General features: G+C 40.9%; 1 protein-coding gene across 1 annotated transcript; it reads left to right on the forward strand.

The window, feature by feature from the left end:
• The first annotated feature begins 35 nt into the window (after positions 1–35).
• Positions 36–12,259, forward strand: nol9 (nucleolar protein 9). Its single transcript, XM_034218191.1, has 13 exons — positions 36–301; positions 1,505–2,032; positions 2,114–2,324; positions 2,464–2,594; positions 2,781–2,916; positions 4,140–4,236; positions 4,379–4,476; positions 5,086–5,253; positions 5,343–5,595; positions 5,832–5,946; positions 9,734–9,908; positions 10,875–11,008; positions 11,304–12,259. The coding sequence occupies exons 2-13, from the start codon at positions 1,562–1,564 to the stop codon at positions 11,418–11,420; spliced, it is 2,106 nt and encodes a 701-aa protein (XP_034074082.1). The 5' UTR covers positions 36–301; positions 1,505–1,561; the 3' UTR covers positions 11,421–12,259.
• Positions 12,260–12,488: the final 229 nt, after the last annotated feature.

A 12,488-nucleotide genomic window follows, 5' to 3' on the forward strand; every position in this document is an offset into this window, starting at 1 on the left:
TAATTATTATCTGTGCCTACATTCATTTCGTTCTTTTTGTTGAGTTCATTCATATTTCAGATAAAATGTAATAGTTCTGCGTAGTTAAATGTAAATAATGAAACTCCGGGCTAGCCTTTAGTCGACCATCTGGAAGCGGCGTCTGTTTGTGGCTCACACATGTTAGTTAGCTTGTTAGCACTGCTGCAGCACAGTTGGCCATTTCATTGGCTTCACTTTTCCTAAATAAGAACGGTATCTATTTAGTAAAATCACAACGGGTCGACTTCATATTTGTACGTTGTCTTTACACAATTGGGGGGTAAGTTTTCTCCTCCTAAATGCATTAAGATCAGATAGCAGTTAGCATAACTGTCAGTTGTTTCAGTTCTGTGATGGGTAGACGAAATGTATTAAATGTTTCTAAAATGTATTGCACAACAGCGAGTTATACTGTCGTATGTTGTATGTGTGTTTTTGAATATTGCTCCACATGTTGATATACTAAAGTATATTATAATACGTATGTTGCTACCTCGTTGTACGTCTTACTGTGGTTAGCTTAGCATTCAATTGCTATCGAACTGCTGCAAAATCAAACTATGTGTTGAATTAAGGTTTTTAAATATTTTTCTTTTACTTTATACTCTACTACATTTGAAAGGAAAATGGTTAAGTTACTAGCCACTTTTTAATTAATGACAGTGGTGTAAAGTAACTAGGTACATTAACACAAGTAGCCTACTGTAGTTAAGCACAATTTTGAGGTACTTGTACTTTACTTGAGTATTTACATTTGTTGTTACTGTGTACTTCTACTTCTTTACAATTCAGATGTTAATAGTGTGTTTTTACTCCACTACATTTATGTAGTACTTTTTTAGTTACATTTATGTAGATCAGGGGTCGGCAACCTTTTTGATATGAAGTGCCATTTAAGCTAAAGTGGGTTATTGAACCTAAAGCTGGTTGCTTCTGCCCTCTTCGACTACGGTCTGGGAGCCGACAGGAAAGTTCAACACACAGGTGGCCAGTTCGCCCCTTAGTAGCATATTATTTCGATGAGCAGATCGCCACTGGGCTTTCAACTAAATACACAGCCACGCAAAAACTGCGGCATTTGTACAGCTCTTTATGGGTACTGCAATTTGTGAAGTGCTTTCCTCCGTGGTGAAACGATCAGCACCACGGAGGAAAGCGGCAGAAAGTCACCTGGAGATAAAGAGAGCGGGGCTGCGCATGGCTTCCTTCTGCAGGTAACGGGGAGACGCGCTCTGGCGGCGGTCTCGTTCAGGATCCGAAAATACAATTTAAATATTTTTTCTTTTTTTCCAGTACTTTACATTATTTCTACACTTTAATAGTACTACCTTTATTTAAGTGTAAGAACTAACATCTTCCACAATTGGTTATTGCTGAGTTACTTAGTGAAGGCTAATTTTCAGCTATTCATTTTGACCCTAGTCAACGTAGTGGTGACACCTGTCCTTTCAGATGCTAATTGTCTCTTTCTCTCTATTTGCAGCCCGCCCCCTTTTTGTTTTAATCAGCACCCACAAGAGTAGTTGTTGATCACAGAATCATGAAGGCACATAAACCCACACAGGTGAAGGGCCATGCTAAATCTCAGAAGTGGAAGGATGTGAGGGGCAAACGGAGCCGGCCCCCCATCACTTCCTCTGAGCTCAACTCCAGTCCTGTCGTGGCCAAAATGGCGGTGGTGCACAAAGCGTCTCAGAAGAAAAAGCCCTCCGTCAAGAGATTAAAGAATAAAGCAAAGCCTGTCTCTGACGCCAAGACAAACACCCCTCAGTCTGTCGTTCAGAAACCTCCCACACAGGCTAATGGAAGCTCAGTGTTTAAAATGGACAATGATTCAAATGACTCCATGGAATGGAAGAAGTACTCCCAGTCTATTCATGGGAATGGTGTTAAGACCTCAGGTGAAATACAACATATAATCCCAGTTAGACTGGAGGGAGGGTCTCTCCATAACTGTGCAGAGAGAGATGATCGACGAAACCACGCAGTGCTCGTCATGCAGAAGAATCAGGTATGCTTTGGAAAATTAAGTAAAGGTCTAACAACTAAGATATATATTTTTTGACTAAGCATTACATTTCCTCTCCCTCAGACCCTGTGTTTCCGTGGGAAGTGCCACCTGACCTGTCTGTACGGCCGGGTGGAGGTGATGGGGTTCACCATTGAAGAAGGCCAGCAGTCATATCCTCTCTTCTCCCCAGCGTCACATTGTCCTCTGACCATTAGAGCACTGGAAAACTCTGATCAGACCAGAGATGACAAAACAGAGGCTTCACCCATCCTCAAAAAGTACCTGAGATCAGGTAAATCAGCTCGAACCATGTTATAACCAATTTAGCCTATTTCAGATTAGGATTTCTCAGTTGCTGACACGTTCAAAGCTGTGTTTTAGAAACATATTGTTTTCTATCCGTACTTACTGTTTGAATTTAAATGTTGCAGCATCACGGAAGAAATTGCTAAAAAATGTTACAACAAACTCCTCCATCATCCTGCTGGAGCCCATGGAGACGCCTCTGACGCGGTTCCTGTCGAGCTTCACAGATCTCAGTGAACTGTTCAGCCCCCCAGTGGTGAGTTTACTGACTGACAGTGTTCACCTGATCACAAGAAATGTATCAAAACTGAATGTGGAATAGAGCTGGAACTGGGAGACGATGAGAATCTTAGCAGAATTCATGAATAGGTTAATGTCTTAGGTATTTTTCTAAATTCATGCACGTGTTAAACAGAATCTTTTCTCCCCTGTTTGTTTGCAGAGTGAACTCATGTCCGCTGTTCTTGACACTCCACTCAATGGTCTGGGGATGATTCCCTTGGTGGGAGCCATCGAGGGCCTGAAAATGTCAAAGAGCTACAGAGAGGCTCTCAACATGGTGGTCCGTGCCTGCAGAGGTAAGCTCCTCTTAGATATGCCACTAAAGGTTATTGAACACTGAGGTTATCTTGGTCTCATGTTTGATTCATGTTCAAGATCACTGTAAAAGCATGGAAGCCAGAGGTGTCCAAACTAAGGCCCAGGGGCCAAATGCGGCACATTTTGAAACGCCCCTCAGCTAATTCAAAAAGTATAATGAAATATGGCCCACAAATGAAACTTGTGCTTGTAATATATGGTACTTCTTAAATATATATGTAACACAACAATATATTACACAGTATATTCATGTCTTAATATGCCCACTTTTCAAATAAATGCAGTCAATTGAAGTTAAAAACATTTTCAAACAAATCTTAGTCACTTAATTACATAACAAGCTTGAAATCTAGCCTTCATTTTTCCTCTTATCAATCTGAAGCTTCTGTTTTAAAGAATGTGCTGCCAACAAAGTAAATGGAACCCTGCGGTAAGCTGTGGTGTAGGCCGTTGTGTTTCTTAAAGCATTTTCAAGTGTCAAGCATCATTTATTTGATTGATTTTGCTAACTTATAACTTAACTGATATGGCAATATACCTCTAGTGAGCGGCACAGCCCTTCGTATATTGTTCTGTATCAGGGTGTCCGCGGGGTCTTAAAGAGTATTAAAAGTTGATAGATCAATTTAGCGAAAATGAAGGCTATTAAAAAGTATTAAACGGCATTTTCCAAGGTATTACATTTTGTAGCTTGTTTTCAATAAGTATGTGAATGGTCCAAAGAGGTTGTATTCTACAGTCTGCCTGAATGTAATCATTGCGTAGGTGTGTCGTGTGATTCTGTGAAGTTTATTGATGGCATCCCGTTGGATCTGACGTCATCTGAACAGGACATCTCACGCTCACTGCTTGATAGCTCGCGACGGTCCGTTTACGCCGGTTGCTAAACAACATTGTTATGGGGAAATGCAAGTCTGCGTCCAAATGGTTGGAAGATAAGGAGGAAGGACAATCCATACTGTATAGAGTCAATGTGAGGTAAAGTGTGTTGCCAAGGTAACCGGTTAAAACTCAAAGTGGCGATGAGGTCTTAAAATGTATGGAAAGGGTCTTAAAAAAGGTCTTAAAAGGTTTTACATGTGACTTCAGGATTCCTGCATACACCCTGTGTATGTGGCCCTCAGTGAAAAAAGTTTGGACGCCCCTGATGTAAGCATATCTGAACCATAGACTGATCTGAACACATGTCTGTCTTTCACAGGGGACCTGGATGGTTGTGCAGTCATCCTCGTATGTGGATCCAAAAATGTTGGCAAGTCAACGTTCATCCGCACCCTCATCAACACCTTACTGAACCAGTAAGTTCCATTCTAATACATTTGCTCATATTTTTATATTTTTTTAAACATCGAAGTGCTTCGAAATGAAACTTAATAAAGACATAATTGTGTTGTGTGTGTGTGTGTGTGTGTGTGTGTGTGTGTGTGTGTGTGTTTGCAGCACTGGTAGTGTAGATTACCTGGAAGGTGACCTCGGTCAGACAGAGTTCACTCCGGCTGGATGCCTTTGTTTGGCGAATGTCACAGAACCACTTCTGGGTAAGTTTGATCATCCTCCTACTCTGAAGCCTTTACAATGCTGTATAAAACATGCATAGTTGACATCTTCCTTTATAGTAAGAAATAATATGGGTTGGAATAGTTAAAGGAATAGTTGTCACATTTCCTGGTAAAAACTTTGAGTTTGCTCTCTTGCAAAGAAACAAGAGGAAATATTTATTTTTCTGTCGACCAGCACCAATAAAGCTCAATAAGTTGTATGTTGGTTTTATGTGTGTACAAATGATACTAGGTCAAATGGAAAATATAATATGTAAGGGGTTATGTACTAACTAGACTGTTTTTTGTGCTGTAACTTCATATTAATCGTACAGACATAAGAGTGATACTCATCTAGACTGAAATATTGTGTTATTTAATTGCGACGTGTGTGACCCAGGGACTGCTGATGGAAATAAGAGAATAGCTTAATTTGGCTTAAATCACCTCTTCTCCTAATAAAGACATAATAATAATATTTAAAATATTTTCCAAAAAAATTCGAACTATTCCTTTTAATGTTTTATCTGAAAAGTCCCCCCACTTCTGTTTTTCCTCTACTAATTGTTTAAAACGTGATTAGTGGATTTATATTGAATTATCTTCCAGGTCCTCCTTTCACACATCAGACCCCCCCAGAGCACATGATCCACTTCGGTCACACGTCATGTGAGACGGACTTGGAGCGGTACCTGGAGTCTCTGAAGACCCTGTGGCGCAAACGGTCCCCGAGCAGAGAGACCACCGTCGTCATCAACACCATGGGCTGGGTCAAAGGTCAGCTCAGGCTCCTCTCTGGGACTAAATATAAGTATTCTCTCTGTACACAGTGTCTGAAGATGTGCTTGTTTGGGGTCTGTCCACAGGATTTGGGTTTCAGCTGCTGGTGGACATGATCCGCTTCTTCCCCGTCTCACACGTGGTCCAGCTCAGTCACAGCGGGGTCACTCAGTGTCCCTCCATGACTCCAGAGTTTCTGAGGACGGCGCACGGCCACCAGACGCACCCCCCTGCTGTGACCGCTCTGGACGAGTTCACCGAGAGCCACAGCCCCCCCAAAAGTTACACTCACGTTATCGTACAATCAGAGTTCCAGGGAGCCGGGAGGCAAGGAACAGCGTAAGTACACCTCAGTCAGCACATTGACATATAAAGGTAAAAGTGAATAAAAACAACCTGCATTTTAATCAAGTTTTTCATTGCCATATCTATACTGTAGCTAATGTGCACATGACAATAAAGCCTTGCATCTTGAATCTTGAATCTTGCTGTGCAACCCTCATCCTCTTAAAAGGACAATTAATTAACCTTGAAAACGTTATTTATTATATATGTGTGTCCTTTGTATTTGACAGGAAGCACCAGCGCACCAATGAGCTGAGAGAGCTTTCTCTGTTGGCCTACCTGAGTCAGCTGCAGTCACCTGACCCCGGACCAATCAGACCTCTGCACACCCTAACCCCCTACCAGGTATGTGAGAGCCATGATTGTACACACAGATATTTTTTTTTTGCTAGAATTTTACTAGGGCTGTACCCGAATATCCGAATATTCGTTCGTTGGAGTACTATTCGGGTTTCAATTTCGTTATTCGGATATTTTTTATTTTTTTATTTTTTATTTATATATTGAAAACTCCAATATCAACGTAAGAGCTTGTCTCTTCGGGGGGGGCTAACACTTAACCATACACTTAATCGTTTACTTTCTCCGTCTTTATATGTAGATATTACTTTTTCTCCGTTAATCTCCGTCACGTTGTTTCCATAGCAACAACAACTTCCTGTCAACAGCGCCGACTCTCCTTCAAAATAAAAGCATGTCCATACAAAATAGGAAGCCAAGCCAAATTACACTTAAGACATATACGAAAGCAACAAACACAATATCCTTTTCAATTTAAAAGAACACAAATTGAGTTACATTAACAAATAACTATAAAACAACAATACTGTAGAATAACAAAATGAATGCCGTGAATAAACCGAAAATGCACGTGTTGAAGCGGTTCGCTGCTGATTACTACGGTTCTAAGGATTTAGCAGCCAGGTATAAATTACACAGTTATTAACGGCATATATATATATATATATTGCACATATTGCACATAGTTGATTGGTATTTAGCAGCAAGGGGTGATATAGTCTGTGTTGTGGTGTGTGTAGGGGAGGGGGGGTCTACTAGGGGCTGTGCTGGTTGTAAACCGCTGCAGGAAGGAAGGACCTGTCTCTCCGTGAGACAGCGGGGGTGCAGCAGCTTGTCGCTGAAGGAGCTGCACAGTGAGGACAGGGTGTCCTGGAGGGGGTGGGACATATTGTCCAGCATGACAGCTTGGCTGCCATTCTCCTGTCTCCCACCACCTCCACAGTGTCCAGAGGACTCCCCAAGACAGAGCTGGCCTTCCTTACTAGTCTGTTCAGTCTCTTCCTGTCAGCAGCCGAGATGCTGCTGCCCCAGCAGACCACACCATAGAAAATGGCTGATGCCACAACAGTCGTAAAAAGTCTGAAGGAGTGCCCCCTGCACCCCGAAAGACCTCAGTCTCCGCAGCAGAAAGAGTCTGCTCTGTCCCTTCTTGTACAGAGCAGCAGAATTATTATTATTATTAAAACAGTGGTTCTCAACTGGTGGGTCGCGGCCCAAAAGTGGGTTGCTGACCCGTTTCGAGTGAGTCGCAGATGTGTGAGTGAAGAAAAAAAGTCAAACCTTTATTTTGAAGGCCCGATTTTCTAACGCTGTGCATGCAGTAGGCGTTGGACTGGAAGTCCCGGAGACCATAAACGGTTTTGAAAACTTCTGTCCCGTAGTGATCATCTTCTCAATAAAACATCTTTGCTGATATTTTTTCTAGTCTTCTGGCCAATCAGAATCAAGATTGTTGCCGGAGGTCCGGAGAATAACTTTGCGGTAGAACTACTCTTTACATCCATGGGTACAACTTCAGATAAAAATGAACACATAATGAAATATGACCCCCGGTTTGATGATTGACAGGTCACAGAACAATGGGAGCTATCTACCCTTACCCACAATTTAAAGTAAGTCACACAGACTCTCTCCTCTTTACTCTTCTCTCTGTGAGGAGCAGCAAGTTCAGCCTCAGAACAAAGTGAAACACAAACAATGGCATCAAATATTATTAAAATGTCGGGTAGTAATAGATGTATTTATGTTCTTCTCAGAGTGTACCAGAATGAGTAGTTTATATGTTAGCATTTCTAAAAATCTCCTGGGGGAGAATCCCCCCAGACCCCCCTTCTGGGGTTGGGTTTTCAGCATGTGTGCCTTTTTTATGTGATACAGTTCAGCTTTGATTCTATCATCTCATTAAACCTTATTTAAAAGCATACTTTATTTCTGTGAAGGGGTATAAGGGATATATGCACTGTACTTCACTTTAATTAATATTGTATGCTGAAAAGCGTATATATTACAGCACCATTTTTTGTTGAATAGATTTGAGTGGTTCAAAATTTCAGGTCGCGATCTATTGACAAAGGAAAAAAGTGGGTCCCGAGGCCTGACCAGTTGAGAACCACTGAACTAAAATACAGTATATTTGTTGACAATAATTCTCATTCAAACCTTGCACACAAATATTTGTATTAATTTATCTTTTTTTTTTTACTTGAATACGCTCTCAACTCTACAAACAAGAGTGGTACTCATCTCGACCAGTGGTTCCCAACCTGGGGGGGGCGCCAGGCCTCAGATGATTTGAGGCCAAATATCATATTTACATTTTTTTTTTTTTACATATAATTGTAACTCAATACATGATTGTCACTAAAAGCCTTGTCTCTTGATTACAATACAATATAAAACTATAATATATATAATATAAAATTCATTTGAATACAAATTCAAGTTAGTAGCTATTAAAGGCATAAAAAGACAGAAATGTAATAGAAATATTTCTTCTGCCCGTAAAGTGTCCAAACCAGGCTTTTCTGGATAAGGGCATTTTTAAAACATAGTCATTGTCCATGCCGGTTTCAGTTGGATTATTTTTCACAGTTGCTCCGATCAGATCGGTCTCCTCCATTTTGTAGATTATTTATGACTTTTGAATCCACATAAACACATCGGCAAAATCTGGCTTACTTTGAGCATGTGTTTTAAACAGTTTAATCCCTTTGTGAATTGTTTCCACTTGCGCCGTCCTTTAATTTCTTCATACAGCGGGAATCCAAATGAATTAATCCTGAGTCCAATAACCATCAAAGTCACTCCGATAGTGCTCCTTAATTACGCTTTCATCTTCCTTTAACAAAATACTTCACATTCATCCAGTTTGTGACAGTAGTTGTAGCATTTTTGAGCATTTGAGGGGGGCGGCCCTTCAAACAGGAGTCATTTGGGGGGGCTCTTGGGAAAAACCACTGATCTAGACCAGTGTTTCTCAAACTTTTTCATACCAAGGACCACCTAACCAATAAAAAAACACTCGCGGACCACCTAACTCCACAAATATCCAAAAACACATAGTTTTTTACAAATCGCTTGAAAATGGTACAAACAAGTGGCAACATGTGTGATGAAGGTGTTTATCTGGGCTATTTCATGCAATCGAAAGTGAAACTTAAGCTCGTTCCATTGCGAAGATATTCCCGCGAGAGTGCGAAAAACTTAAATAAATGTATTTCTTTCAAATGTGAAATGTTACCAATATACTCACGGACCACTAGGGGGCGCTCACGGACCACCAGTGGTCCGCGGACCACACTTTGAGAAGCACTGATCTAGACTATCAAATATTTAAAGTGTTATTTAATTGGTATGAGTGTAAATGCCAGGAACTGTTGATGGAAATAAGACAATGGCTTCATTTGGCATAAATCACCCCTTCTCTTTTTGAGATCTATGCTTTTTTTATGCATGGTCCAATGTTTCTCGTTCAAACATTACACACAAATATTTGCCTTCATTCATCTTTATTTTTAATTGAATCAACTTTACACGCCGAAGATGGCTTTAAGTCTGTAGTACTTTGTAGAAACTGTAGGTTGGATTTTCCATGGTTTGCATGCTATTGTAACACGTTGAAATGCTGAGCTTCATTGTACATATGTAACAGTTTAACAATGGGTTTAATCTTACATGGTCAGGTTATACAACCTCTGAGACAGTAGGATTTGATGCAGGAGTATTTGGTCTTCTCCCATTTAATTATGACTCTAATTTTCATATTTCAGTTTGTGTACAAATGAACCATCAACATGAATAAGTGCCTAACCATTCTTCCTCCTGCCCGCAGGTACCCCAATCAGCGGTGGCTCTGGGTGTGATCCACTGCGAGGTGGTGCCCTCTCACATGTTTTACGCTGCTAACGCCAGTCTGGTGGCCCTCTGCTGCCTGGGAGAGAAAGTGAGCAGCAAGGGAGGCCCCGTGCTGCTGAGTCAGGCTCCCATCTGCCCCTGCGTGGGCTTCGGTAGGTGACCCTTCAACTCTGTGAGCTCAGAGGGGCAAACAATAATGTCTCATGATCAGGAAGGAATAATCTATCTTCAGCCAAACCTCACATTCAATAGTCTCATTTAGTTCTTGCATAAATATTTCAATTAATCCTTGATGTGGTTTGGAACATAATATGGTGTTTAATCACGGCAGCGTTTAGCTCTCTTCTCTCTTAAAAAAAAAAAAAGGTATTCATTTTTTTGTTTTGTTTAAAGCTACGGACCCAGGGCTGAAATAGAGGGGTATGAGGCATAAGGCGCGTTCACACCGCAGTACTTTTCCCACTTTACTTCCGATATAGTTCCGAAATGTTGCGTTCACTCCAACAAAATCCGGAACTAAAATTAGTTAATGAGAACCTTTTTACCCCCTTTTCCGTCCCTGCTAGAGAGCAGGTACTTTCGTGGGAGAAAAAGGTTCCTATTTCTGATTGGCTGGGCGGATTGAAAACCACGCCCCGTGAAACTCCCAAAAAGTTTTGTGAAGCCGCCATTTTACTATCCTCGCATTAGCATTATTAGCATTAGCCCAGCGCACAAACGCAGAGAGACTAACTTATGGCAACACAAAATAAAACATGGGAGCAGTGGAGATGAGGAGGTGTCGGCGTTCTGGCGATTTACTCGGAAGGCTTCAGTAGTTCAAGTTGTTTGAGGCCTGCCAGTAACCTCAAAGAAGAAGAAGTGACGTCAGCGGCTTCATTTGCCTAATCCTCCCCAGGAACTTATTCCGGTGTGAACGCGATCTGTACTTAATTCATGAGAACTAAAGAGTTCTAATGCTAGAATGGGTGATCTGTTTGGTATTTTGAGCAAAACACTAGATATACATGTTTTTTATATATCTGAGACCTATAATATATGCCTAAAAATAATATAATAGGAGACCTTTAAATTCAATCGTTAAATTCAGTATATCTTTACATGCTAATGTGTTCCAGGTGTGCTTCGAGGTATCGACTTGGCGCGAGGTCTGTACTTTTTACTGACGCCTGTAGATCCCTCCATCCTTCGTAACGTCAACTGTCTCCTCCTGGGAGCGATATCCCTGCCTTCCTGTATCCTCACAACACAGGTCAGAACACTTCTCCGGTCCATCTCTTTCATTTCCTATCTTTGGCATGTCAAATATCATTACATATGTGCTTAACATACATAACATTCATCTGTTTACAACTCACATATATCTTAGCCTATATATCAATATGTCAAGTACTATATATAGACTATTCTGCACAGTTTCTATCATATTCTGTTTCTATTATATCTATTTTATTTTATTGACCTGTAGCTATGCACACACATGACAATAAAGGCCTTGAAACTGAAACTTTTCTCATGACGTATGCTACCTTTTGTCCTTGTTCCAGCCTGGCTTTGATGGAGAGATGCCCTACATCACTAAAGACTACAGTTTTGATCTCACCGGTGCAGGAAAGCTGCGAGTCTTCAAGGGACTGACCAGACCCAGTCAAATGGGGAATTAGTGACATTTCTTATACATCATTTCTCTGTACCCTTCTTACCTGCTGTTTCCCACCCAAAGCAGTAAGGATTGGCCTTTCCCTGTACGGACCTGAGGTTGAGATGGACAGTTTTTTACTTCAAGATTCAGTGAGACGGAGCAGCCAGCGTCACAGACTCTGCAGGAAGAGATGGCTGCCTTCCTGTTGGTGGACGTACAACCTCTTACTGTACGAACATCTGAAGGAACAGTGAAGGAGTGCGTTTCCTTGACAATAATATCACACTTTGTACTTAAAACTCTTTATTGTCGTCTCTCCTTTGTGTTGTAATCAATACAAATAGCTGCCGGATATTAAACAAAAAACACCTTCTGCTCAGACTTTGTGGTTTTATTGATTTCAAGTGCTGTGTCATATAGTCATAGATCCATGTCGACTTCAACCATTTAATGGATTAGGATTACTGTGAATCTGAAGCCCATGTTGTCAGTATTGTGCTTAAATACCAGTGAAATGATATCGCTCTTCTTTTTTTGGCTTACTGCTTTAACTGCTGTACATTTGGTCTTGTCTTAACGACAACGTGTTCTTGCACCGGTGGGTCATTAAAAGTGTTTTGTAAATGCAACTTGTTTACTTTTTTAAGCCTATGTGGGATGTAAAAGATTCATCAAAGACTAATGGTTCTACATGTTGTACCTCAAGGGGGCAGCAAATGGATTTTGAGATTTTGAACAACAGCAGATGTTCACTTACAATAAGTTTTAGGGCAGCAATTAAAACATATTAGCCTGTGAAACAGAATAACTTCTTTCATATTCAAATTGAAGAAATTCTAATTAAAGAAATAACAAACCCCATGTCTTGTAACTACCTAAACTGGCCTCAAATGATCTTACTTGAAAATTAGGAGTACTGGGACGTAAACATCCACTCACACAGTGAAGAATTGCTAATTTGTTAAGTGGGCTCTTTTAACATCCCCTCTCTGTCTGCCCCCCTCGCTCTTCTTTGTCTGCTGCTCCCCGCCTCTTTATGGAGGCTGGGGAGCACACAAACACAACACAGCTACATTTTGGCAGTGTCATT

This window comes from Gymnodraco acuticeps, unplaced genomic scaffold (genome assembly GCF_902827175.1).
Source record: "Gymnodraco acuticeps unplaced genomic scaffold, fGymAcu1.1, whole genome shotgun sequence".
In the NCBI taxonomy this organism is placed as follows: domain Eukaryota; kingdom Metazoa; phylum Chordata; class Actinopteri; order Perciformes; family Bathydraconidae; genus Gymnodraco; species Gymnodraco acuticeps.

Excerpts from the sequence above, each read along its gene's own strand:
- nol9 (XM_034218191.1), top strand. The coding sequence starts at position 1,562 with ATGAAGGCACATAAACCCACACAGGTGAAGGGCCATGCTAAATCTCAG. Across the intron at positions 5,254-5,342 it reads CACCATGGGCTGGGTCAAAG|GATTTGGGTTTCAGCTGCTG; the intron begins GTCAGCTCAGGC and ends GTCTGTCCACAG. Across the intron at positions 9,909-10,874 it reads CTGCCCCTGCGTGGGCTTCG|GTGTGCTTCGAGGTATCGAC; the intron begins GTAGGTGACCCT and ends AATGTGTTCCAG.